General features: G+C 43.7%; 1 protein-coding gene across 7 annotated transcripts in view; it reads left to right on the plus strand.

The window, feature by feature from the left end:
- Positions 1-25,823, plus strand: part of MEGF11 (multiple EGF like domains 11) — a 336,636-nt gene that overhangs the window by 87,354 nt on the left and 223,459 nt on the right. For all 7 annotated transcript variants that reach the window (XM_083475008.1, XM_083475007.1, XM_083475006.1 and 4 more), the window contains exons 5-6: positions 531-631; positions 21,013-21,105. In XM_083475008.1, the coding sequence (XP_083331134.1) occupies positions 531-631; positions 21,013-21,105 (194 nt within the window). The remainder of the gene's footprint in view (positions 1-530; positions 632-21,012; positions 21,106-25,823) is intronic.

Genomic DNA, 25,823 nt, shown 5'->3' on the forward strand with positions numbered 1-25,823 from the left:
CATTGATTCCAGTGAAAAACTTGGTGCTTTGAGATGCTACAGCAAGAATGTCTATTCAAATGGAAGCCATCACTTGATAATTGCAGTTATCAAGCGATGAGCATACATTCACAGATTACCTGTGATATAAAACAGACTAGTTTTCTGCATTTTAGCAGCAATATATTTAATTTGAAGTTCAAATATGAGTTGCACTTCGGTTCACAGATGGTTCAGGAAGTGCAAAGCAGGCAGGTTCACCTTAAAATGTGGACAGGAGCCAAATTTCACTCCTGTTCCTTTTTAGAGACAGGCAATGGATTTTGACATTCTTATTTCCACAGAGAGAGACACACAGAGAAAATTGTTTTAGAGTATGAATTGAACTGTAGAGTTCGAAATCTGTATTGATCACACACACACAAAATATATATATCAAAAAACATTTGAAAGTAATTATTGAACACACCCTCCAGGCAGTAACACAGTGCAAATAGTATTCTGAGTGTGAGCATTGATTTCCAATGTGTTCTTTCTATCTCACAATTTAGAATAAGTTATAAGACAGCATATCGGAGGGGACTGAGGACTATGTATCGGCGACGATCGCAGTGCTGCCCAGGATATTACGAGAGTGGAGACTTCTGCATCCGTATGTACATGTGTTTTGCTGGGTTGGTAGGGATGCGGTGCTGGACCATTTGATACAGTTGTTGCCCTACTTTCCAGATGTGTGTTTTGAAATTTTAATTACAGCTTGCATTCCTTCGCAGGCAGTTTGTGCTGGTACCAGCAGGCAAGCAGTACTGGGCAGCAGGGAAGGGACACTGGCATTGTGCACCATCTCATGTTTCTGCAGTGCAAGGTCTGGGGTAACCCACCTGGAGTAGTGGAAGGAAGCAGGAAACTGAGCTTGTCAGCTGAGGGTACTTTCAGGACTCTGGACAACTCCCTAGGATGCTGAACTGCCCAAACCCAACTGAGTCAGAATATCTAGCTCACCTACTTATTTTATTTATTTCAGCAATCTGTATATACTGCTTTATTACAAAAATCTTTAATTTGTGTAGAAGTAAAGATTTTAAAAATCAGTTAAAACTATAAAAAAATCAGAGTTCAGTCAAAATAGCTGCTGAAATAATTTTTTTTTAAAAAAAGTACTCAGTTCAAGTTCAACAGGAAGAGAGGCCTTTCTGTTCAACTGGAAGGGAGTTCCATAAAAGTGAGCTCGTAATCCTGAACACATGGTCCCTGGTGGAATGCATCTGAACCATGGGAGACCACTGACAGTGACTCACCCCAAGACCACAGTGATCAGGCAGGGATAGAAGGGAGTGATGTGGTCCTTAATGTATCCTGGATCCAAGTTCTTGAGGGCCTTGTAAATTAATACAAGAGCCTTGAACCTGGCTTGGTAGTGTATGGTCAGCCAGTGCAAGCTTTTAAGCACAGGATTGACGTGCTAGTCTTTCTCCACCAGCAGTCTGACCGCAATATTTTGCACCAGCTGAAGCCACTGGATCAGGCCCAAGGGTAGATTCACATATAGTGTGCTTAAAAGCTCTTGGCGTGACAACCAAGAATTGCAAGAGATCTTCAGAGAGTTGTGCCTGCAGTTCTAGACCTGGTGGTGCCTTTGAAGGCAGGCATCCCAGTAGATGACCCTGTCATTGGAGTGGTCTGGGATCTACGTGGGTCACCTCTGAAGCATGAATGGCGCATGTGTGCATTGGCCCTTGCAGATTGGGGAAAGAGATGGAAATGGGGAGTCTTTATTCCCCAGATGGGCTGGTGAGTTGTGAGTGGTTCCTTGAAGTTCCAGGTCTCCACTTTGATGCTATCTGTAGATACAATTTGTGTGGGTTCTTTGGTGATAAATCCTCTCTGACAACAAGCCACACAGTTCTAGCCAGGGCTGATGGGAATTTGAAGTCCAAAATATCTGGAGGGCACTGGAATGGGAAAGGCTGAGCTGCCTGGTTATTTCACTGTGTTACCTCGGAAGATACTGATTTCATTTTAATATTTTTGGGCCCTGCTTGAAATAACAAGTGTGAAATTTGCATCCCAGGGAATTGCAAGTATTACAGAGAGAGCCTCCTGTAAATAGCACATTAAAATGTAGTTTGAAAATTGCTTTTCATAGAATTAATAGTTGGTTATGCTGCCACAATTCCCAGGCCTGTTTTCCTGATAAGGAATGATGGATGTTTCATGCCGGAAACGGTTCGCTTAAATGTAGCAAAGTCAGTCGGACAGCGGTTGCACGCTTGAGTTATGTGGCTAATTATATCGCTAACTACATGCACACAGTAATTTTAAATTCTCCGGGTTGCCAACTCCTGTGACTTTGTCTTGTTGCTTTTTTAAAGTCGCGTTCTTAAAGTGTCAGTATTATTTTTTACGGGAAAGATTCTAGCCCTCATGGTTTATGGATGCAAAGTCTCTAAAATCTCATTGTTCATACAGGTTGGAATTCTGAAAAGCCAACTGCTTCGCTCCTCATCTCTGATGTGTAAACACAATGTTGATTCCTGCAATAAGATGAGATAAACAAAACCCTTTATTCTGGATGGAGCAAAGTCTATTCTCTGTCAGTGGATGTTCAGTTGCAAGTTCATACCCAGAAAGGTCCTTTTAATCTCTTCTGTCCCCACCCCACCAAGTACCAGTCGTTTCCTGTATATCTGAAAGGAGATTTTGCTGCCAATGTTTCCTCTTATGGGTGGTGGTGACAGCTCTCTGGGCTCTCAGCTGAAGGCCTCCCCAGTTTTGAGGCCCTCTTTAATTTGGAGAAGACAGGGATTGAGCCCAGAGGCTTACCTAGGCTCCCTTGCACCCTTGTAAAAAAGTTGTATCAGCACCTCCAAAGCTGGGAAAGACCATGGACCAGAAACTAAAAAAGTTTGCTTTTCATCACCAGTGACTTCCTCTGATGCCATTGGAGTCAGATCTGCTTTCCTCCTCCTCCATTATCATCAATCTGTCTGTCTACCTCCCTCCCTCCCTCCGCCACTCTACATGGCAGCTTGGTTCCAAGAATTCAGTGTATACACGAAAACGCATATATCCAAACTGCCCCTGCATAAGCTTCCCTAGCCTTCTGAATCTGGTGCATTCAGCAGGCCTTGTCACCCTAGCAATACACAGGCTTTAAAAGCCAGTCTTTCCCTGCCTGGAAAGAGCTTTTCAGCTTTCTTCCTTGCCTGCAGAATTTCAACCAACTGGCTTTTGACTGTCTATGGTTGAAATCACGCAAATTAAATGCACAGCTGAAGTCCAGCAGAGGCGTTCTATCGTAAGGTGGCCATTCATAGGACTGGGCGTTCTCTCTTCACTTGACCTTGTAAAGCCACTTTTGTTGGCGCTAACTGGAGTTAATAGTGTGTGACGAGGGGAGACCAAATCTCATGGAGCATAAAATGATCAAAAGCACTTACTTTTTAAAAAAAGTTTCCATTTTTTTGAAGTTTTAGATTAAAGACTAATTGGTTCTTCTTTCATTAATAGTAGCCTTGCTTTCTTGTAAAGGTTTTTTGGTTTTTTTTAAAGATGGCTTTCTAATTAAGTGCAACACATTTGGATGACTGAGGACCAAGCTGCTGTTTCTTTATAATAATAAAAAATATCTCTATTCATAGTTTTCTTTCTGGTAGCACAAAGTCAGGATTCCTTGCTGCGGTCTCCTAATCTTACCCCTTTTTTTCATCTGTGCTCTACAAAAGGCAGGCTTCTGTGACTGTTCTTTATAGTGAAGGCTGTATATTCTGGCCCGGGTGGGGAAAAAGATTATTATTCAACGCTTATAAAGTGCCTAATATTTCCTAAGGGCTGTACATTTAAGACAGTCCCTGTCGGCAGGCCCATTATCTAATAGACAGGATAGTAAAGGAAAAATGAATGGGGAGGGGAAAGGAAAGCAAGCACTGGAGCAGCTAAGAAGAGCCTGCTGGACCAGGAGAATGGCCCACCTAGTTCAGCATCCTTTTCTCACAATGGCCAACCTGGTGCCCCAGTGGGAAATCCATAAGCACAGCTAGCGTGCAATAGCATTCTTCCCACCTGTGTTTCCCAGCGACTGGCATTCAGGGGCATGCTATCTCTGACAGCTGACCTTCTCTGGTTGATGGAAGAGGCCAGGTTGTTGCCTTCCCTGCTTGCCCTGGTGTTCTTTCTGAGAGATAGAGAGTGGAACCTTGCCTCTCTGTCTGCAAACCTACATAATATTTCTTTAAAATACAGTTAATTCTAGATTTTGGAAGTAACTGAGTGGGTGGGGTGAGTGTTTTGCAAGTGATTGAAGCCCTACTGTTCAGACTTCTGGAAATTCTTGGATAACCCTCTGGCTTTTAGAATTTTGCCAGGCTTTGCTCACATGTTTTAAATTCTATCTTCCTTCACAACATGGTGCTGGGATGGTGGGAAGGTCTAAGTTTTTATTTCACTTTAAGCACATTCTGTGTCTGGTTGCTCTTGGCTACTGCGTGTATTTTTTCCTGTATTGCTTTTGAGCTTTTCGTTCTTGTCGATTAGGTTCCACCCCATTGGCAGACACACACACACACCTTCTTACCTGACTGGGCTGGAGGACATGCTGCCTGGTGTGAAGTCCTGAAAGATTTAAAAGCAACGCTTTTGAGATCATAGCCGAACGCTACAACCTCTTTGCAACCACCCCACATTCCTTTGCTCCTGTTGGGCTTGGCTATATTTCAGCCATGTCTGTGGCCGTGCTGGAGGTTCACTTCCTGGGACAGGGCTCTTCCATTATGGATGAGTGCTTCCCCCCCTCCCCATTACAGGGAGACCATCAATCTCATTTTACTACGACATGATGGATGGAAGTTGGTGGCTTGAGGTGAAAGGAGTTCAGTGAATGAAAGTGCTTTGGTAGCTTGGACACAAGAGATGTGAAACTAGGAACTAAAGAAGTTTGATATCCCCCCTTTTGTCTCTTGAATGGGAGATCTCAAGTACCGTAATCACCAAGCATGAAATCGCAGCTTTGTCACTCACACTATCGACCAAATAGTCGAAGCGGGTTGGGGGGTGGGGATGAATTATTTTGGCTGACTTTTCGCTCTTTAACAATTCCAGTTTGCATGTCAGAGAATATCCGGAATTAAGGATTCATGTTTTGGGCGAATGCTTGAGTTGATCTTTGCTGCCATGCATTTGATAATTGGTCACCTAGGTATTTGGATGTCTGTGAAGACTGATGCTGTTTGGCAGGACAATCTATCCTTTGGAGGAAGGCACTGAATAATTTTGTGAGCAGCTAGTCCTTATGATTTTACTGGGAAGACAAGGGCTGCAGGGGAATATTGCTTGCTGGCCATTGAGCCTCTGAGTTGGGTATGCAACAGAGGTGGGTATTAGACAACCTCTCCCTACAGGGGACCTTAGGGACCATAGTTCTGTGAGAGATGCTTATTGATTATCCCTCTAGAAAGTATTGATTATTGTGCTCCTTGGATACAGTAAGATAAAAGGGTCATGGATTCATCTCTGCTTATGGATGTCTGTAATAACCAATTAAATGTGACATAGTGGGATGCATGGTAGGCTCTGCTAACACCTGTCTTGGCTTAGCAGTAGCTATTGGGGCTGAGTATGGGCAGAGGTGAATTTAGGGCAGCACAACCGGTTCCACCGTACTGGGCGCTGAACCTAAGGGGTGCAGGGCATCTCAACTATGACCTAGTGAATTGAGCAGAAGGCCAGAGGCATGTGTGTGTGAGTGTGTCAAATTTTGGGCTTGCACAGGGCGCCATTGAAATTTGAAAGACCAAAATCTGTCATGACAGGAGTTGAATTAGGCTGTAGTGGGTAAGTGGGATGGAGACTTAAGTTTTCCACATTGCTTCCACCCCATGTGAGTGGTGCAGCAATAAAGCTGCCGGCACATTTGCAAACTAAGCAGGGTCCAGTATGGTTTCAAATGGGATGGGAGACAGTGCAGGAAGTAGGGCTAGAGCAGGCACCCCCAACCTCCAGCTCTCCAGATGTTTTGGCCTACAACTCCCATGAGCCCTAGCTAACAGGACCAGTGGTCAGGGATGATGGGAATTTTAGTCCAAAACATCTGGAGGGCCAAAGGTTGGGGATGTCTGGGCTAGAGGATCGTTGGGGTTCCTTCTGACTTTACAATTCCATGGTGATATGATTTTAATGGCCTTTTGAAACTACTGTTGGTGGTGCTGGGGAGGCAGGCGACCACGCTGCACCTGCCTCTCTGTGCCCCTCTCCACATTAATAGCAATTCAGAGATGGGCAGTGGAATTTTGATTGGGGAAATGATTAACAAAGCAACAGCTTAAAAATAATAATGATGTGTGTAGTGAGTTTTCAGAAACAGCATACAAAGACTAAAGAAACAAAACCGCCACAACTGTGTGGAGCGCATTATGGCAGTTAGAATAAAATAAACAGCAGGCTCAGTACAGTTTTGCAGACAGCATAATAAAATAGTTTCCGTGAAGGGACATTTTGGAAGTAAGAGTTACATATCGATAATGCAGCCTCGCCGCATAGAGGCATGTGTCTTTGGGGAGACTATGCAGTGCAGTATTTTTATTTATAAAGCTTATTCTAGAGGCTTTTGAGACCTGACTGCTTTTAATGAAAGGACTGGTGCTGTGCTGTATTTGTTGTAATTATCTGTATGTTTTAAAAGATCTGAGAGGGATCTTCAATTGTTTAATTATTTTTATTAATGATTACCTTCTTCTTCTTCTTCTTCTTCTTCTTCTTCTTCTTCTTCTTCTTCTTCTTCTTCTTCTTCTTCTTCTTCTTCTTCATGTTTTTAGCGCTTCCTGTTTTATATGCAAGTTGCCTTGAGTCCCTTGAGGGTAAAAGGCAGGATATAAATAAATATATAATAAAAATAAATAGAGACCATACAACATCAAAATGGTCTCATTTCATAACTTCTCTTTTCACACAAACTCCTATAGTAGGTCTCCTAACAGCTTCCAGCAACCATAACAAACTACAGTCCCCAGAATTCTTTGGAGGAACTCATGACTGTTAAGGTGGTATCATAGTGTTTTAAAGGCTATGAGCCATAATGGCTATACTGTACTCTGTCTCCACAGCTGGTGGCAGCAATGCCAATGAACACCAGTTGCTGGAAACCACAGGAGGACACAGTGCTCTTCGGTTCAGATCCTGCTCACAGATTTCCTGTTAGGGCATCTCATTGACCACTGTGAGAACAGGATGATGGAGTAGATGGGCCACTAGACTGATCCTGCAGGCTCTTCTTGAGCTATAAATGTCTGGTGTGGATGGACTTTGTTGCTGGTGTAAAAGAATTAGGTGTCAGGAATCCTCACTGATCTCTTGCAAATCATCCAGAGATCATACCTGTAGAGCCTGATCTACCATCAGCCTATGACAGGTGGCAGAGCCTGTGCAGGTGAGCCTGGAAAAGTCTAGAGTAGGTTAGTTTTTCCACATCCTGATGCCACCATGGGTGGTAACCCTAGATGTCACTTAGTTCTTCAAATGCAGAATAATGGAACCCTTGCTGATTATGATAATTTTATTAATTATACCCTGCCCTTCTGGCTGGGTTTCCCCAGCCTCTGTGGGCAGCTTCTGACATATATAAAAACATAATAAAACGTCAAACATTAGAATCTTCGATACAGGGTTACCTTCAGATGTCTTCTAAAAGCTGTGTAGTTCTTTATCTATAGGACATCTGATGGGAGGGCGTTCCACAGGGCAGGTGCCACTACCGAGAAGGCCCTCTGCCTGGTTCCCTGCAACTTCACTTCTCGGAGTGAGGGAACCACCAGAAGGCCCTTGGAGCTGGACCTCAGTGTGGAGACGCTCCTTCAGGTATACTGGGCCGAGGCTGCTTTGCTCATGTAACCATATACCGTACATCCCTCGGAACACTGCTGGCTGCTCAGGAAAGACCCTGTTTTCTGGAAAGAATGAGCTATGTCTCTCCTCCTGTTCTCCAGCTCCCCATGATTATGCTTTCTCTAGTAACACAGCAAACTGCCTTATACTGGTCTATCTGTCTCATCACTGTCCACACACTGACTGGCAGCTGCTCTCCAGAGCTTCAGACTGGGGTCTTTACCAGCCCTATGTGGAGATGTCAGGGATTGAACTTCCTACAAGGAGATTAGATTCTGTGCCACTAAGCAGCAGTCCTTCCCTGTGAAGTTATCCAGAGTTGTATTTGAAAACAAACCACACACCACAGGCCATTAATTTGCACACAAACATGATTTAGTGTATTCAGTTTGCAAAGGTAAGCCTTTTGGCAAAGCAAATGCATAAATTGCAGAAAAATCTCCCCCCACCCATTCCCCGCCTCCAATACACAACAATTGTCCTCTTTTTAAAGGCTTTTAAAATTATTTAGACTAGATTAGAGCTCAGGGTAGCTTTTCGATTTCTTCCTTGATGCTTAAAAAACCCCCACATCCTGGAGCTCTTTTGTCCTGTGTTGCCCTCTGAGCAGAGACACTAATTGAAGATCTCCTTCTTCTTTTTTTGTAAAGAAGAAAGAAAAAGGGAGGAAAGAGCCTCCAATTTACTAAATGGATCTCTTTTTCTTCTGAGGACCAAGCCTTTGTTAATCCTGTCCTTTTCAATCTTTGCACCCTATCAGGTTTATATAAAGCATCTTCAGAGAACTGGTAGCTGAGTTTGTGTTGGACAACAGGAGTGGCAATGATCTAGGCACCAAAGGAGGAGGGGATGGCTTGTTAGGAAACACTTCTGCGAAATTAAAGAAGGTAGTGGACTAATTATATATATATATATATATATATATATATATATATATATATATGACTTATTAGTCATGTGTTAGACAAAGCTCTCCAAACGACACATGACATATTTTAAAACATCAGCATAAGTAAGTAAAAATGCACTTTTGTGTGAACACATTCACACAAAAGCACATAGAATTCATTAAAAAGCACACAAAAAGAAGCGGGGTGGGTGGGGAGACACCTTCATTATTCTGTTTTTGGCAAATACTGAAGACACACCTGTTCCCACTGACTTTTGATGCTTGAGATATATATTTTTAGGCTCCATTTTATTTTTGTAGTTTTAAATTGTTTTAAACTGTTTTTAATAATGCATAATATTGTGTTTTAATTGTTGTAACCCACCCTGGGACCTTAGGATGAGGGGATGGTAATGAAGTGTAATAATAATAATAATAATAATAATAATAATAATAATAATAATAGATGTTGGTAGGGATAGGCTCAGTCAGTAGAGCACAAGAGTCATAATCTTAGGGTCGTGGGTTCAAGCCCCACGTTTGGGCAACAAGACTCCTGCATTGCAAGGGGTTGGACCCCTGTGGTCCCTTCCAGCTCTACAATTCTATGATTCTGTTATTCTAAGTAATAAATTTAAAATGTAGAAAACCAAGGTGGTGCTTGGAATACGGCACAGGTGACTGTCTGGAACCCTGAACAGAGAGGAGTATTTTACATTGCAATGGTTTGCAGAGCCTGCTTCTGTTGTTGAATTTCCTAAGCACCGCCCCCCCCCAGCTGTCAACATTTCCCTTTTTTAAAAGGGAAATTCCCTTATTCTGAATAGGATTCCTCGCAAGAAAAGGGAAAAGTTGACAGCTATGCTCCTCCCCATGTGTTTCTGGTCTGGGACCCTGTCAAATACCTTCCATGGTCCTCTGCATTGCCAGTCAGCATTGCTGTAGTGCATTTACACCTCACTCTTCGCTACCTGAAGTAGACAAGGTGGCGTAAGTAATGCATTATTTGGGTTTTAAAAAATCCCACCGGGAGGCTCTCTCAATGAAGCCATATGGCCTAATTGTTAAACAGCTGGACTGTCGAAATAACCATTCCACAAGCCTCCCACCATCTGCACAAATTTAATTTTCTTTCTGTTTGGGGAATAGGCTGATATAATACAGCAACAGGACGGTCAAGCGATCTTCTGATTTGGAAAGTGAAATAAGGCTGAGCCTTCCCTTCTCGCAACCACCCTGCCTGGATGCGAGAAATGACAGCTCAGCGTTTTTTGAATTCTCTGTATCTTATTTCCACCTCACAATCCTGTTAGAAAACATTTGGGAAAGGGGCAAAAAAACAACCACCACACATCTTTGATCGTAAGGAGAACATTAAAAACTTCCAGCATTTTAGCAATTTAAACACGTTTCACTGTGTAATGTCTTTTTTAAAACCTCCTGGAGAAGTGCCCATTAAAAGTTTGCATCAGTTGCCTTTGTGCAGAACGCATCTGGGTGTGTCAATCAGCACTCGTGTCTTACCAGGGCTGCTATTTAAATTAACAGAAACAAGACATTTCATTATTTGGAAGCATTCCTCAAATGCAAAATAAAATAAAAGTAAAAATTCCTGGACTGCTTAGGCAGATGCACAAAACGATTTCAAGGCTAAAGCAGACTGAAGACTCACAGATCTAAGAACATGGGGATGTGGGAGACTGCTGCACACTAAATCTGAAATTGGTCAGTATCGTGTGTGCTTGCTTTATTCAACTTGGTGTCCTTCAGATGTTTTGAACTACAATTCCCATCAGGCTTAGTCAGTGGAATGGAACTGTCTACTCCAGTACAGCCATACTGTTTAAAACAATTCTTTATTGCTTAATTGTTTGCATTTCTAAATGATGTACATAAAAGCGGTCCACAAAAAATGGGACAATAAAAAAAAAATACAAGTACAGTGGTGCCCCGCAAGACGAATGCCTCGCAAGAAAAAAAACTCGCTAGACGAAAGGTTTTTCCGTTCGCGATTTGCCTCGCAAGACGAATTTCCCCTATGGGCTTGCTTCGCAAGACGAAAACGTCTCGCGACTTTTTTTCTTTGACTAAAAACAAAGACATGTTTTGTTTATAAAGTTAATTTATTTTCCCTTAAATTTTCGAACTGCTCTTTACAGTATGTGTGACTTTAAAGAGCAGTTAATAAATTGTTGTTGTACCAAATTTGGCTTTGTTTGGACTTTTTTTGACCATAGGAACGCATTAATTGATTTTCAATGCATTCCTATGGGATTCCGTGCTTCGCAAGACGAAAAATTCGTTAGACAACAAAAATTGCGGAACGAATTAATTCCGTCTTGCGGGGCACCACTGTAAACCAAACACTACCTTAAAATGCTTGCTGGAACAAGAAAACCTGAGCCATGTACCTGAAGTTCAGCAAAGAGTGTGCCTGTCTAGTCTCAATTCACAGGCTCAGGACCACTGCACTGAATGCATGGCTTCTGGTAGTTAGGAGCAGTGCATCTGAGCCATGAGGGACTGCCAACAGAGACTCCCATTAATTGGGCATGTATAATCCCGTGACGGGTGAGCTCTCATTGCTCAGTCCCAGCCCCTGCCAACCTAGCAGTTCGAAAGCACGTCAAAGTGCAAGTAGATAAATAGGTACCGCTCCGGCGGGAAAGTAAACAGCGTTTCCGTGCACTGCTCTGTCATGCTGGCCACATGACCCGGAAGCTGCACGCCGGCTCCCTCGGCCAATAAAGCGAGATGAGTGCTGCAACCCCAGAGTCGGCCACGACTAATGGTCAGGGGTCCCTTTACCTTTATTGAGGGATCAAGCGGTCCTTAAGATACCCTGGACCCTCCTTGCTAGAAAGAACTCTTTGTAACTGAGAACAGATAGCTGGGGTTTGCTCTCCCCTCCCCCTTTCTTCCCAATCCCTTTTGCTTTTGTGTTGTGTCTTTCAAATTGTAATCCTAAGGGCAGGAGCTGTCATTGTAAAGTGCTCTGGGAGCCTTTTGGGAGAGGGAGTGTTGACATGCTGGTTGTCTGCATTTTTAAAACCCTAAAGGCAGGGAATCTGTCCTTCCAAATGTTGCTAGACTACAGCTGTCGCCACCCTAGGTTGGCCTGATTTGAGTTGGAGTCCAGCTGAACGGGGGGGGGGGGGCAGCAGGGCTGCATTTAGGTTTGATGAGGCCCTAAGCTGCTGAAGGTAATGGGGCCCTTTATATGTCCAGCTGTCCTTTGTCAACAACAAATTCCCGCTGTTTTTGTGTTGGATATATGCTATATGGTAATCTATAGACCTAATAGGTATCTAAACCCAGTCCATGCAGAATGTAGGTACCCTATATATAAAAGGTAAAGGTAAAGGGACCCCTGACCATTAAGTCCAGTCGTGACTGACTCTGGGGTTGTGCTCTCATCTCGCTCTATAGGCCGAGGGAGCCGGCGTTTGTCCGCAGACAGCTTCCGGGTCATGTGGCCAGCATGACTAAGCCGCTTCTGGTGAACCAGAGCAGCGCACAGAAACGCTGTTTACCTTCCCGCCAGGGCAGTACCTATCTATCTACTTGCACTTTGATGTGCTTTCGAACAGCTAGGTTTGCAGGAGACCCTATATATAGAAATGAGCGAACCAGTGACATTTTAGGGAGCAGGCTAGCAGGCAGGGCCCATTACTTACATCATAGGATCCTACACAATGCAAAACACTGTTGCTGTATGTAGGTTTTATTTTTATTTTGATTTATGTTATATTTTGGAAATGTATATCCAGTTTTTTCCCTTTAAAATTTTTGGGGGCCCACCAGAGAGTGGGTCCCTAAGCTATAGCTTGTTTAGCTTATACGTAAATCTGGCACTGGAAGGGGGGGGGGGTCTCAGGTTCCCCATCCCTGTTCCATCAGAGTCAAGCTCCTGTAACTTTAAGGATGCTCCTGATGCTGCAGTTTGGCGCTAAAAGTGGAGAAAAAGGCTCTGTGTCTCGGCTCTGTATAGGTTCTGCTTTCTTCCATTCTGTGTGCTCAGGGTCTGTTCCCGCCCCCCTTGTTTCCCCAAAAGATCCTGCAGGCTTCATTGCTAGTCTGCACGGGTGTGGGCAACCATGTTGACATCGTGGAGATCAATAAGGTCACATGAAGCAGAAATGACACTGTGAGAAATGAAACACACGCTTACAATTAAAGGTGGGGTTCTTCCCCCTGCCCAGCACCCCTTTCCCTCTGTCCATCTCTCTCAACTGCAATAGATTTATTTCTGCTTTTTTTGTTCCAGAAAACTTCTTTGTCATCCTCTCTTAACAAAAATAAAAAGAAAACACAGGAGCTGCCTAAATCAAGATGACCTTTAAAAAAAAAAAGGCTCAATGTGCACGGTCAAATTTTGAGATACCATCTTTCCCACTTTGTCCTTTTGTATTCCCGACCAGCTGTGCCCCTCTTTAAACCTGCCCCCTTGTTCTCCACCCGCTTTCACCAGCCATACAATAGCCCTGAACTTCAGGGAGGCTAAAAAAGAACAAATCTCCCCCAAACATTCCCTCATTGATTCCAGAGGGGCAGCTGCTCAAAGCTGTTCCCCTCCCCTCCCCACCATCCAGTTTTTAACAGAAATGAAAATGAATCAATATCGCAACAAGAGGGCTGGAAGTGCCTTTGAAGAATCCCGATAAATAAAAGCCTACGACGGCAAAGCTGGCTCATTGGTCACAACCTAATTAAACTCCCAGATGTTAATTGAGTCTTTTGGAGCTTGTCTGGAGCTTCAGCAGTTGCAGAGAACTGAGTGGAGGATTGTTCTTGCGATTTAAACTTCCGGAGAGTAAATGGGGCTGTTTTCCAGCTAAATAATCTGTTGTGGAACAAGGTCTGGTCACAAGGCATGCATGTTGCAGGCTTTCCAAAGCTGGGGCCCTCCAGATGCTTGGGTGTCTAGGCTATGTTTGGCTATGTCAACAAATTATTCTGTATTTTTTCCAGCCATTTATTGATCAAAGGGGAGAGGAATTTTTGGTAAGATTCCTATGCATCCCATGTATGGTGTAGGGTTTTGTGGCGCTTGCTTTACTTTTGAGGTGTGGCCTTTTTGTGAGTGGCCTTTTTCTTTATCCTACAAAACATCTCACTGGCTGGTGCAAAGGTCTCAGGACCACATGTCTTCCTAGGACTGAAAGAGAAGACTCTTAAGTGGTCTGTGCTATAATCTCTCATTTGGTTAATAGCCCACTTTATTTTGGCAAGGCCCCACTTCTTTCCACTTATCACTTTTTTAAATCAAGCCAGCTCTGGGCTGCTAAACAGTCTCTGTGTTGTCCCAGTGATGCATTATGGCCAAGAGAAAACGCATTGGCACCTTCTTGGGAGCCAAAACTAAGGATGTGCATTTAAAAATAGCTCCTGTTAAAATTTGCTAGCAACAGCTGCCCACACCAGGTGAAGGGTTCCGTATGGCCCTCTCTGTACTTGATAAGAGCAATGCCTCTTTCGTCTCCCATCTGGAACATAACTCTGTGTGTTCTGAGAGCGTTGCTCTGTGTTAAATATGCCTGATTTCTTTTGGATGTCTTCCATATTTTGAATCTATGATGCCTATGAGAAAGAAGGATGCAAGGAAGCTGAGGGTCTCAGGGCTGGACAGTCTCTTCCTGTGATCTTATCCTAAGTACTAGGAACACAGGAGGCTGCTTGAACTGAGTCAGAACATTGGTCCGTCTAGCTCAATATTGACTGGCATCAGCTCTCCAGGTTTTCCAACAGGAGTCTTTTCCCAGCCCTACCTGGAGATGCTCAGGGTTGACCCTTCTGCATGCCAAATAGGTGCTCTGCCCCTGAGCTACGGCTCTTCTGTTCAGGAGGGAGGTGCAGAATGGTGGGCACCAACATGTTGCGTGAGATGAGAGACTCCTTTATCATTTACAGAAACCCAACAGCATGCTGATCTGTGCTCTGCTCAGCCAGAGGAGTGATACAGGCCATGTCCAGAGTGCTTATATTTCATTGTGGATAGAGAGTGGGGAAGCACCAGAGCTCAGAGGTAGCTGACCACCCTTGAGGTCCTCCAATAGTCTACTTGATGTGGCTATGTGTAGGGCAACTGTGCTGGCTGGGGCTGATTAGAATTGCAGTCAGAGTTATAGTGGTTCAGGGTTCTGAGGCTTTAGGTGGCGGACAAAGACCGGTTACTAATTTTACAGCAGGGCCCCAACAGAGTCACTTTCCCTAGCATCCCTATTGCCTCCCAATCAGCATGAAAGAGGAGCTTTTTAGCCACCGAGAAGTAGTCTTCTCACCCTTTGTTCTGAGTAGAACCAGTCCCAGTGAAAGGAGGTGTCACGGTCCAGTTGATGGGTGGTCAAAGTCCCAGCTGAGGACATCGGGACCGGGGGCAAGATGACGGGGTGGGAGCAGGAACGGAGTCTGGAAGCCAAGGATCCGAGGGTCAGAGAGCCAGGAGTCAAGAAGCCAAAGGCAGGAAGCTTGTTGCTGTGGCAAAGAGCCAAAGGGGAATGCTGACCTTGTATCCCTTCCTGGCTCTTGCCACCAGGTGCTGTGAGTTACCAATTGGCCTCACCTGTGTGGCCACGCCTTGCCTTTTCAGAACAAACTTAGGAAAGCCCCAGTCCTGCGAAGCCCTACCAGTCACAGGGCCTGGCTCCGGCACACACTCCTGACAGGAGGTGAGTCAGTCATTAAGGGTTAGCTCCTAGGGTCAATCTGGAGAAGGCACATAGGAAAAACATTAAGGATGAATTGTTCTGTATGCCCCAAAGCTAAGCATTTTGGAATAATGAAAACGCAAGGTGCTTCTGTTTCAAGAGAAAGGTGTGCAAGTTTTGTTACATCCAATGGAACTTCAAGCAAAAGGCAAATTAGGTCACTTCAAAGGGAAGGTACTGGAACACCCCAAATCTATATATGTGCCCAAATAAGAGTACTTCTAGCTGAAAGGGCACATGGAGATCTGCATTGACCATTGCAATATATCCTTAATTGTTATCATTGTTTAATAATAGCATGATTGTGTAATCTTAGAAGGGGCCATGGCTGTGAGTATTGTTCTGAATTTTCCACTACGCTCCTAGCTGTACAGTGGTGCCCCGCAAGACGGAAAACCCGCTAGACGAAAGGGTTTTCCGTTTTTCAGCTGCAAGACGAATTTCCCTATGGGCTTGTTTCGCAAGACGAAAACGTCTTGCGAGTGTTCCGATTTTTTTCGCTTTCCCCTCCCTTTTTCTAAGCCGCTAAGCCGCTAATAGCCTTTTAGCCGCTAAGCCTTTAATAGTCGCTAATCCGCTAAACCGCTAATAGCGCTAATCTGCTAAGCCGCCAATAGGGTTGCTTCGCAAGATGAAAAAACCGCTAGACGAAGAGACTCGCGGAACGGATTATTTTCATCTTGCGAGGCACCACTGTAGTCTAAAGCATATAGAGGACACCAACATGTGGTAGGAAGAGGGATGAGTATGTCAATATTGCTTTCTCTCAGTTTCATCTTTTTGAATTTTAAGTTCAGTTTGCACCATCTCTGCAAATACTTGCAATTCTTTTTAAAGTCTGCATTTAAATTTGTACTCATTTTCACCCACATTTCATCCATAATAATTTGTGTGCATATTTCTTGCAATATATACACAACTTTGTCTACTATATGCACTTTCCCAAGCTATTTCCCCTGACAGAATTCATTTTTGCATGCTAATATACACTTCTTCTTTTTTGGTGCACTTTTCAACAAGGTGCACATTCATTGGTTGGAGAAATGTAAATTTCACAGAAATTTTGTGTTTTGGTTCAGGAAGCACAAATTTAGTATCAAAATGCAAACTTGGGCCAAATGCCTTACCCACCACTACCTACACCAGCACCAGCTCCATATGTGGATGAATCCTTTTAAAAATAATAATTTCCTGTTCTGTTCTCATGGCTTGGAAGGAGGAGAGTAAAGTTAGGTGAGTTGTTGCAAAGGAGTCTGCCAAAATTTGGAGTTTATGGCCTCTTGACACATGCATACACACCCAGGATCTGGAATGAGGCCTTGCTTCCAAAAGGAAGCGAAATGACTGAAAAACTTTATAAATGATAATATTGGTGAACTGCAGGGGAAGAATAAAACAGAGGAAAAAGTTTAAGCACATGGATTCTTGAGTCACGTGCTGTGCTGATTCAGCAGGTATGTTAACTACATTATCCCATTGAAGACGTTCGTAATTCATCGCTAAGTGTACTAATGGCAGTTTAGGGCCGTGTGGCCAGTAAGTTGGCCATCTCTTGGCGGATATTAAACGCTGGGAATAATAAAGGGGAATGTTATTGTATTAACTTTATTGATTTAGCAGGATTGATTGAGCCTGTCTCCCTGCGGAAGAGGGAGGGGATTTGCTTTTTTGCTGGAATGGCATCATTTTTTCCCTTTCTTTTTCTTCTTTAAGCCAGTGGCTTAGAACCCTGGCTGTGCTCACATCCAAAAGTTGCACTATTTGCATATCTCATTTACTGTGTCATTAGCAAGGCGTTGTAGCTCTACACATGAGGGAGTTGGCATGTGTGGTTCCTTTACTCTTTGTGTCTGTATTCGATTCCCCACTCTGTCCTTTTATAATTTGGAACTGTGTGTCTTTTTGACAGCCCAGTCACAGACGCATAGAATTGTACCTTTGGAAGAGACCACAAGGGTCATGTAGCTGAACCCCCTGCAATTCAGGAGTCTTTTCCCCAATGTGTACTTTCACATTTAAAAGTTCTGCACCCGTGTTAAGTCTTATTACTATGATTATATTAAGCAGCTGTATGTGTATGTACACAGAGTTGTTTTAAACTGCTTTTAATATTGTGCCTTAATGCTGTAACCCAGGCATCCCCAAACTCGGCCCTCCAGCTGTTTTGGGACTACAACTCCCATCATCCCTAGCTAACAGGACTAGTGGTCAGGGATGGTGGGAACTGTAGTCCCAAAACAGCTGGAGGGCCAAGTTTGGCAATGCCTGCTGTAACCCATCCTGGGACCTTTGGGTGAATGGTTGTGTAATAGATAAATAATAGTCATATTTGAAGCACTTTAAAGCTCTATATAAATGCTTAATAATGATGCCACCACTGTGGCTGCCCCCCCCCTTAAGAAGTTGCCTAGAAGTCCATCTAGCTCACTGACTGGCAGCATCTATCTGGGGTATTAGGCAGGGAGCCTCTCCATGCCCTACCTGGAGAACCTGGGGATTGAACCTGGAACCTTCTGCATACAAATCAGGTTCTCTTAGCTATGGATGTTTCTCATGAACACTGGAAGCTGCTTTCCACCAAATCATATCAAGCACCCAGCATTGTCTAGCAGTGGCTCCCCAGAATTCCAGACACCCCTACCTCAAGTTGCTGGGGATCGGACCTGTGACCTTCTACATGCAAAGCGTTGAGCTACTCACACAGGCCTGCAGAAAACCCTGTTCCTGAGCAGTTGCTTTAGCAATCTTTGGATTTGAAAATTGGCACCAGGGTTTGGAGGGTTGGAGATTAAGATGTGTTAAGAGTTGGATTTAGTCCGCCGGCATGTTTCACTGTGGCTTGAGCTGGAGCCAAACTGGCGACTGCAATTAAAAAAAGCCAAGAAGCGATAAACATCGAGTGGATCTGTTTCCCCAGCTCCCATCTGTAGGCTTCCCCCCCCCTCGTTTCTTTTTAAATTCCATGCTGAGGAATGATTGCCGCATGACCTTGAACGCGGCCCAATATCTCATGCTAAACGCATTTGCAACCAAGTTGGTTCTGTTTTGGCAGGGCTTTGATGTAGGTCGTTTTATTACCAGGCTGAATCCAACTCCATACTGATCTTCTACTCATGCCAAGAATGCTAATAATAAACTAATCAATGAGGTGCTGGATTGTTCTTGTGAAATAGTCCGTCATGATGGGGCAGGGTGGGGGAGAGATGCAAAAGTGGTGGAACAGTCTGCTCACAAGAAGGACTGGCTGTTGCCCTGGGTGGTGGAAATGATGTTACCTTTGCTTGCTTGCTTGCAAGAGAGAGTTTTCTTTACCCCTGGGGTCTTTGGCTGTATGCAGAATAGGGCAGTGCCTAAGAGCGCAGGCTCATCTTTATTTTAGCTTGACCTTTTGGTACAAGTAATTTTTATAGTTCCATTAAATGGCGAGATCGTTTGCAAAAGTACATTAGGAAGAGTGCCGTGGGGACCACTATCCTATTATGTGGAATGTTAATAGAATGAAAAATTAATTAAATGCTAAAGATTACAGCAGGACACATTCTTTTCTCTCTTTCTCTCTCTCCCACCCCACCAAAAATACTAATTCATGGGACAGATATAGAAACTTGCACTAACTGCAACTCAATTTTCAAGTGGGAGGGTAGATTTGATGTATTGAACCCAAAGCTGCCATTTTCAGTGTAGGCAGTTAATCAAAACTTCTTCTCTTCAGAGGTGCAAAGCATCTTTCAAACCCTCTAGCTCATTTGTCTTCCGAACTCTGCCTAGTAAGTCTTTCTATTTCCATTTTGCAGCGAGAATAATTGAGGCCACTCAAGATTATCGGGTAAAGTCAGGACTTTTCAGAATTCAGATTCCTCTTCATAATTGCTTGGGTCCAATTCTTGTCTACCACTGGCTTGTGCTGTAGGAAGGGATGGGACTCAATGGTAGAACATCTACTCTGCATGCAGAATGTCTGGGTTGGACTGATAGACTGGTTATAGAGCTGCTGCCAGTCAGTGCAGTCATTACTGAGCTACATGGACCAATGGCCTGAGTCTGTATAAGGCAGCTTCCCATATTCTTAGGTTTCTTTTTTAATGCCCAAGTTTCTGTGCAAGAGATATTTTAAGGATTATTGAGATAAAGTCTGCAAAGCTCTTTAAATGCTAAGGAAAAGCACAATGTAAGACTTAGATTTTTAAGTGCTCAGTAGAGTTGTGGCAACAGGGTGTCTGGCTGCTAATTACAGTCTGATGCTACACTGTAAAATCCAGCCATTAAAACTGACTATTGGATAACAGTGTGTGTGTGTGTGTGTGTGTGTGTGTGTGTGTACTCTTTTTTTGCATGAGTCTGTAGAGCTCTCCAATCAAGAGGAGGTGGGAATGACACTGTAACAAATGTCTTATTTTCTGATATCTTACAAATTTGGTACAATACAATACAATACAATACAATACAATACAATACAATACAATACAATACAATACAATACAATACAATACTGATTTGCTGTTTTTGTTGCACCAAAGTAACAAAATATTGTTCACACATTTAGCAATTTTGTGAATTACTTTCTTTTTCAAATGGCAGATGTGGGCCCCCAGATTCAGACTGGGATCCTGGTAGTGATGGTGGGGGTGTTTGTGGCTTTAACCCTTTAATTCTCCCCCAGACTGTAATTCTGATTCATCCCAGTCTCCTTGCACCCACAATTGCACTAGGAGGGGAAAGCTTCCAGTGTCACAAAGATACCCCTCCAATATAAATAGTAGGTTGGAACTTCTAGCCTGGATTGGTACGGCAGCAGAGGGGGGAGGGTTAATGCCCTCTATATCTGCATCAGAATCCTCACAGAGATCAGGTCTTCTGTTTGTGTGAATGCCACATCGTCTGGTTAACTCTGAGCTTATATCTTGATCAAAGCAACATCTATCTTTTAGATCCTGCAGGGTTTGACCTCTCCCTGCTGTATCTGAATCCAGTGAATAGTCTGTTGTTGTTTAGTCGTTTAGCCATGTCCGACTCTTCGTGACCCCATGGACCAGAGCACGCCAGGCACTTCTGTCTTCCACTGCCTCCCGCAGTTTGGTCAAACTCATGCTGGTAGCTTCGAGAACACTATCCAACCATAGTCTAGTCTAGTGAATAGTCTAGTTCAGACATTGACACTAAACCATTGTCTTATGTTGCTGGAAGAAGCTGCAGGGATCCTCAGACATACACATCCCCCCCTTCTCTTCCAGAGCAGCTGTAAGGAGGGGCTAAGGCTCATTCTGGTAACACTAAACCATGGTTTAGCATTACATCCAAACAAACCATTATGCCTTAATAGCTCTTGAGCAGAGCCAGACGAGATGGCGAAGTCCTCATTCAAGGCATGTTCAGTGCCCTATGGAGGCTCAGCCCAGATGATTTGGGTTCGTTGTTATTGTGTGTGAAAAATATATTGCCATACATTATAAAACCCTTAAGGATGCAGACAAGTAAAAAAAGGCTGGTAATCTACACAAATCATACCCCTGCTCCCCTTACATTGCAACATAACAAATATATGATTTTCTCCCCTGTTTCCAGCTCTCTGCACAGAGGAATGTGTCCACGGAAGGTGTGTTTCTCCCGACACGTGTCACTGTGAACCTGGATGGGGGGGCCCAGATTGTTCCAGCGGTGAGTAGAAAAAAACAGCATTGATTCTCCATAGCCTTCCTACATAGACGTCCCAAGAGGACAGTGCCTTATGGTAAATCTTTTGGTTTCATTTGTCTATCCTGAGATGAGAACAACAATGCAAACGAAGCAGCAAACCTGTTACTGTTTTTATCCTGTTATTTATTTATTTATTTTGGTCAGTTTGCTTTGATAATGTCATAAATGCACTATGACTCATTTGTTGCTCGCTGTCCAAGCATATAAGCATCTTCTGTTGAGGTTGAGCTTCTGTAGTAGGGAGATTATTCCATTTCCCCATTACTGGGTTCTTTCTGCTATATGGGGGGGAAATGTCATTCTTCTCTCGAGCCACCCGCCTTGGCACCCAGATATAAAAGCTGTGGTGGTTGTTGAATGGAACGTGGTTGTGCAAGTGTTGCAGACCCTTTCTGGTTTGATGTCTATGTCATCGTTACTGGTAAGCTTTGCAGAGCTTCCTTCTCCTCTTGGCTTCATGCTATCTTGCTCTTTCCTTCTTCTTTTTAACTGTTGCAAACAAAGCCATGCCTTGCACTGGGGCTGGTTCCAGGGCTCAGGTGGCCCATGCCAAACAGCTGTCCTATGGGACTGCCTCCCACTCCTGATGCCTACTCTGAGTTTTTAATTAACATTATCTTCCCCACCCTGTCCCCTAGCACTATAGCACCTAATGGCTTCTGGATATCATATTGGATTTGCCCCACACCCCAAAAGCCTTGAAAGTTGAGTCATTCCAGAGTGGTGTGTGTATGTGTATGTAGGACTATGGATGCCACTGATGCTTTCATCCTCAAGGACAATTTCTAGGACCTTTTAAAAAGAAATAAATATTATTATTATTTAGTAATGTTAGCAGGAGTTAGTGGTGGGATCTGTCAGGGCACTTGTGCCCCAGTACCTATTTGAATTTGCCTCATTTTGGTGCTGGGCCTCCTGAATATACAGGCAGACTCTTGCCCCCCCAGTTCAGCCTTTGACCTGCCTGGTGCTCTCTGGATATTTGGGGCCACAGTGCCCCATCAGCTCCAGCCATTATGGCCTTTGTGGGAAGGTTGGTCTAGTCCATTGTCATTTACTGTCAGGGACTTCAGCACTGCACAGCCTAACATTTTTTAAAATCCTAGCTTATTTGAACTTATGTGGTCCCCTGGTGTACATTAAGTTTTATGAAACAGCTGAGTATACTTGTTTTATGATTTGTGCATTTAATTTTTTTTTTAGTTAGGGCATCATTTTGTTCATGAAGAACATGGTATTTAATTCTTTGATTACTAATAAGATGCCCTTATAATGAGGATGATTAACATTGAGACATAACTAATGTCTTAAGGCATTAATTTCTTTAAAGAGGGTATGCTCTGAATAACATAATAAGCTAAGGAATTTCTTGCTGGGTCAGATGAAGAGCCACCTAGCACAGCATGGATAGATAGATGGTGATCGATAGATAGGTAGATAGGTAAATAGGTAGGTAGGTAGGTAGGTAGGTAGATAGATAGATAGATAGATAGATATCTCTACCAGAATTCTAATAACCGGTAGTGTTGAGAATAGGTCCTATCCTATGGATGGACCACAGTCCATCTTCTTCTCCATTTCTAGAATGGCAGTGGTCTCATTCTGTCTCTGCAGTTTGAAGTCTCTTTAAGTGGTGACCCCAGGGACTGAACTTGGGACTTCCTGCATATGAAACAAGTGCTGAGTCACCGCTGAGCTCCATCATCATGCAGCTCACATACTGGTTATTGTGTTTTACATAAGAAACTCAAGTCACAGCAAGGTTACACTCTCTCCTTGTTCTGCTCTACCACTTTAGGAGCCCCCTTTCTTAAAAAAAACCACAACAACCACAACATTGTTCTCAGGAAGCTTGTGTATGAAACAAGGGTAAAAGATGCTTTAGGACCATTCTCTTTCCTCTTTAAAGGAACAGTCAAATGGGGCATATATTCAAGGTTTTTCAAATATATTTTTTGGTGCTATAGCTTTGGACTTTTACCCGTTTTGCTGAGGGGAACTGGGGCAGTTAATATCATCAAAACTCGCTATGGCTTTATCCTCTCGGAAGGATAACTTCTGTGCACCTGCATCCCAACTGACAAAAGAAGGCCAAATTTGTCTGATCTTCTGCTAATTTGGCAAATCACCCCATTTGCTGGCTTGGCAGACTCATTCTAGAACGTGTACTTGAAAGTAAACATCAGAGTTACGCAATATAAGGTGACACATCCATTCCTCCAAATAATGGTAATAATCTTGTTAACTCTGCTGGAACAGATGGGTAAATAATACAGCTCTGTCCAATAAACATATTGCAGTTAACTGAGTGGGCGGCCTCCCTTCTATTTTTGGTATCGATTGGAAATTTCAACAAACATCTGTGGAGATGAAGATGATGGTGGAATGGTATTTTGGTTTTTTCTGTTGGAAGGCTGGAACACTCCCTCTTCTGCATCACAGATTTGGGTTTGAAGGATTATGGAAGCACATTGACTAACAAGAAGCATTTTCTCTCCTCTCCCAGCTACCGGCTATGCAGGTAGCTGAAAGTTTTGGTTAAGGAGGTTGGGATTATAGTAGTTGAAGAGTGAGAGTGTAGTTTATGGCTACATCCAGGGAATTCCTAAAGGGTTACACTGATCCTGAGGAAAGAAAGGGATGTGTTTGGGGGAACTCAAAGAGCAGGTGGGAAGCCTTGTTTGAACAGGAAGCAAAAGAGGGTGTGCATGAGGAATGGGTTGCCTGATTGCTAAGGCAAGGGATTTCCTAGCACAGGCTCCCAGTGAGTGGCCAGAACTGAGTGTGGATCACACCCAATAGAGACTGCTCCAAAGTAGACAAAAACTAGTTGAACTGGAAGTGCCAGGGATTGAACCTGGGACCTCCTGTGTGCAAAGTAGGTGCTTTACCCCTGAGCCACACCATACCCGCTCTAGGCACGGGCACTCACAGCTGCCAGTAAGTGGTGTACGGTTCCACTTAAGGATGTTAAATTCCCTTGTCTTAAAGACGGGGGAATCTTTTCCTCAGAAGGCATGCTGATAAGAGCTAGCAAGTCTGGATGAAATACTGAGTGGCTATTAATAGAAAAGCTTTTTAAAAGCCCTTGGTAAAAATGATTGTGAAATATTGCCCAGAAGTCATATTATTCTGGATTAGTCTTTTTATCATCTTCTTTTCTTTTCCTCTTTTTCTTTTTGCGCACAGACGCAATGCATACTTCTGTAAAATGTATGGTTTGGGGGCAAATGGCAGGGTGGGGCAATGGCAGAGCCATAAAAACTCCAGTTGGTGTAACAAAGACAAGGCATGGATAACGTTCCAGCCTCTGTATAGGTATTTGCACCCTTGTGCAGACATTCTGCATTGTTCCTCTTTACGTTGTTTATTATTTTATCATTTCTTGAATCTCTATCCCACCCCTCCTTCCCTTTGAAGGAGCTCAGGGTGGTGGTGATGAATTGTGATGGTGGCAGCAGTCCCTGTGCCCTCCACGAACCCACAAAGATGTATGTCCACATTTGCATAATCTGCATACTGAAAAATGCAGTCCACACTGAATATCCGTACAGGGCTTTGGACAAATACCATTATGTGAATCACAAAAGGCCACTAATTTGGGAAGGGGATTTCTCTCTTTAAAGTGGAACCCTCTTTACATTAAATATTCCAGCTTTTAAAAATAATTAGGAATATTAAAGCACTGACAATGATGGAGAAGGAAGCATTATTCATAACTTTTATTTCCGCTCACTGGGCAAAGATCCAGCATATTTCATTTGCAAGAGGGTTTTTTTGGAGGCTGTAGGGAGAGGGATGTTAGCCAACTCCTAAATTAACTATTCTCTGGTAGCCTTTGCAAATGTTACCCCGGGATTAGCCTTGATATCTCAGTGTACTCTTTTCATTAAATATAATTACTGCATTTGTTAGTCTTGGAGATTTGGATGTCTTCATATCCCACTGGTGAATTCTGTAGAACTTGGGTTGTGAGCCTTAGAACAGTTTCCTCTTCCCCAATCTGGTACCAGATGTTTTGGACGATAGCAGGCATTCCCCCAGCCCCACCCCTTGCAGCACCATCTGCCTACTGCAGATTCTGGCTTCCACAATCTAGGAATGGGGTTAGCTCAGTGGTAGAGCATCTGCTTTGCATCCAGAAGGTTTTGGGTTTAATTCCTGGCATCTCCTGGGCTGGGAATTCCTGAATCTCTATCCCATTCCTGGGCTGGGAATGCCTCTTGCCTGAAACCCTTGAAGAGCTGCTGCCTGTCAGAGCCGTGGCCTGTTCTGCTTTGATACTTCCTGGCAGCTTCCTATGTTTCTGTGCCACTCTTCTGAGCTCTTTCCCCATCTGCGTCAGAGTTTCTATCTGCCCCCCCTTTCCTTTCTGACTTTCTCCTCTAAACACCAAACTCTAAACATGGCAACATAGAAAGCTGCCTTGTTCTGAACCAGACCATTGGTCTATTGAGCTCAGTATTGTCTACCCTGACTGGCAGCAGCTCTCCAGGGTTTCAGGCAGGGGTATCTCTCAGCCCCACCTGGGGATGCCATTGGGGAGTGCACCTGGCAACTTCTGCATACAAGCCACTGGGACATTGCCCATCCCTCCTAAACTGGTGGTGGTGCCCTCATACCATCAATGTTTGGGGCATGGCCCACTTGTTGAAGATGGATGATCCACAATCCCGTCC

This window comes from Podarcis liolepis (genome assembly GCF_965112155.1).
Source record: "Podarcis liolepis genome assembly, chromosome: 14".
Taxonomy (NCBI): Eukaryota; Metazoa; Chordata; class Lepidosauria; order Squamata; family Lacertidae; genus Podarcis; species Podarcis liolepis.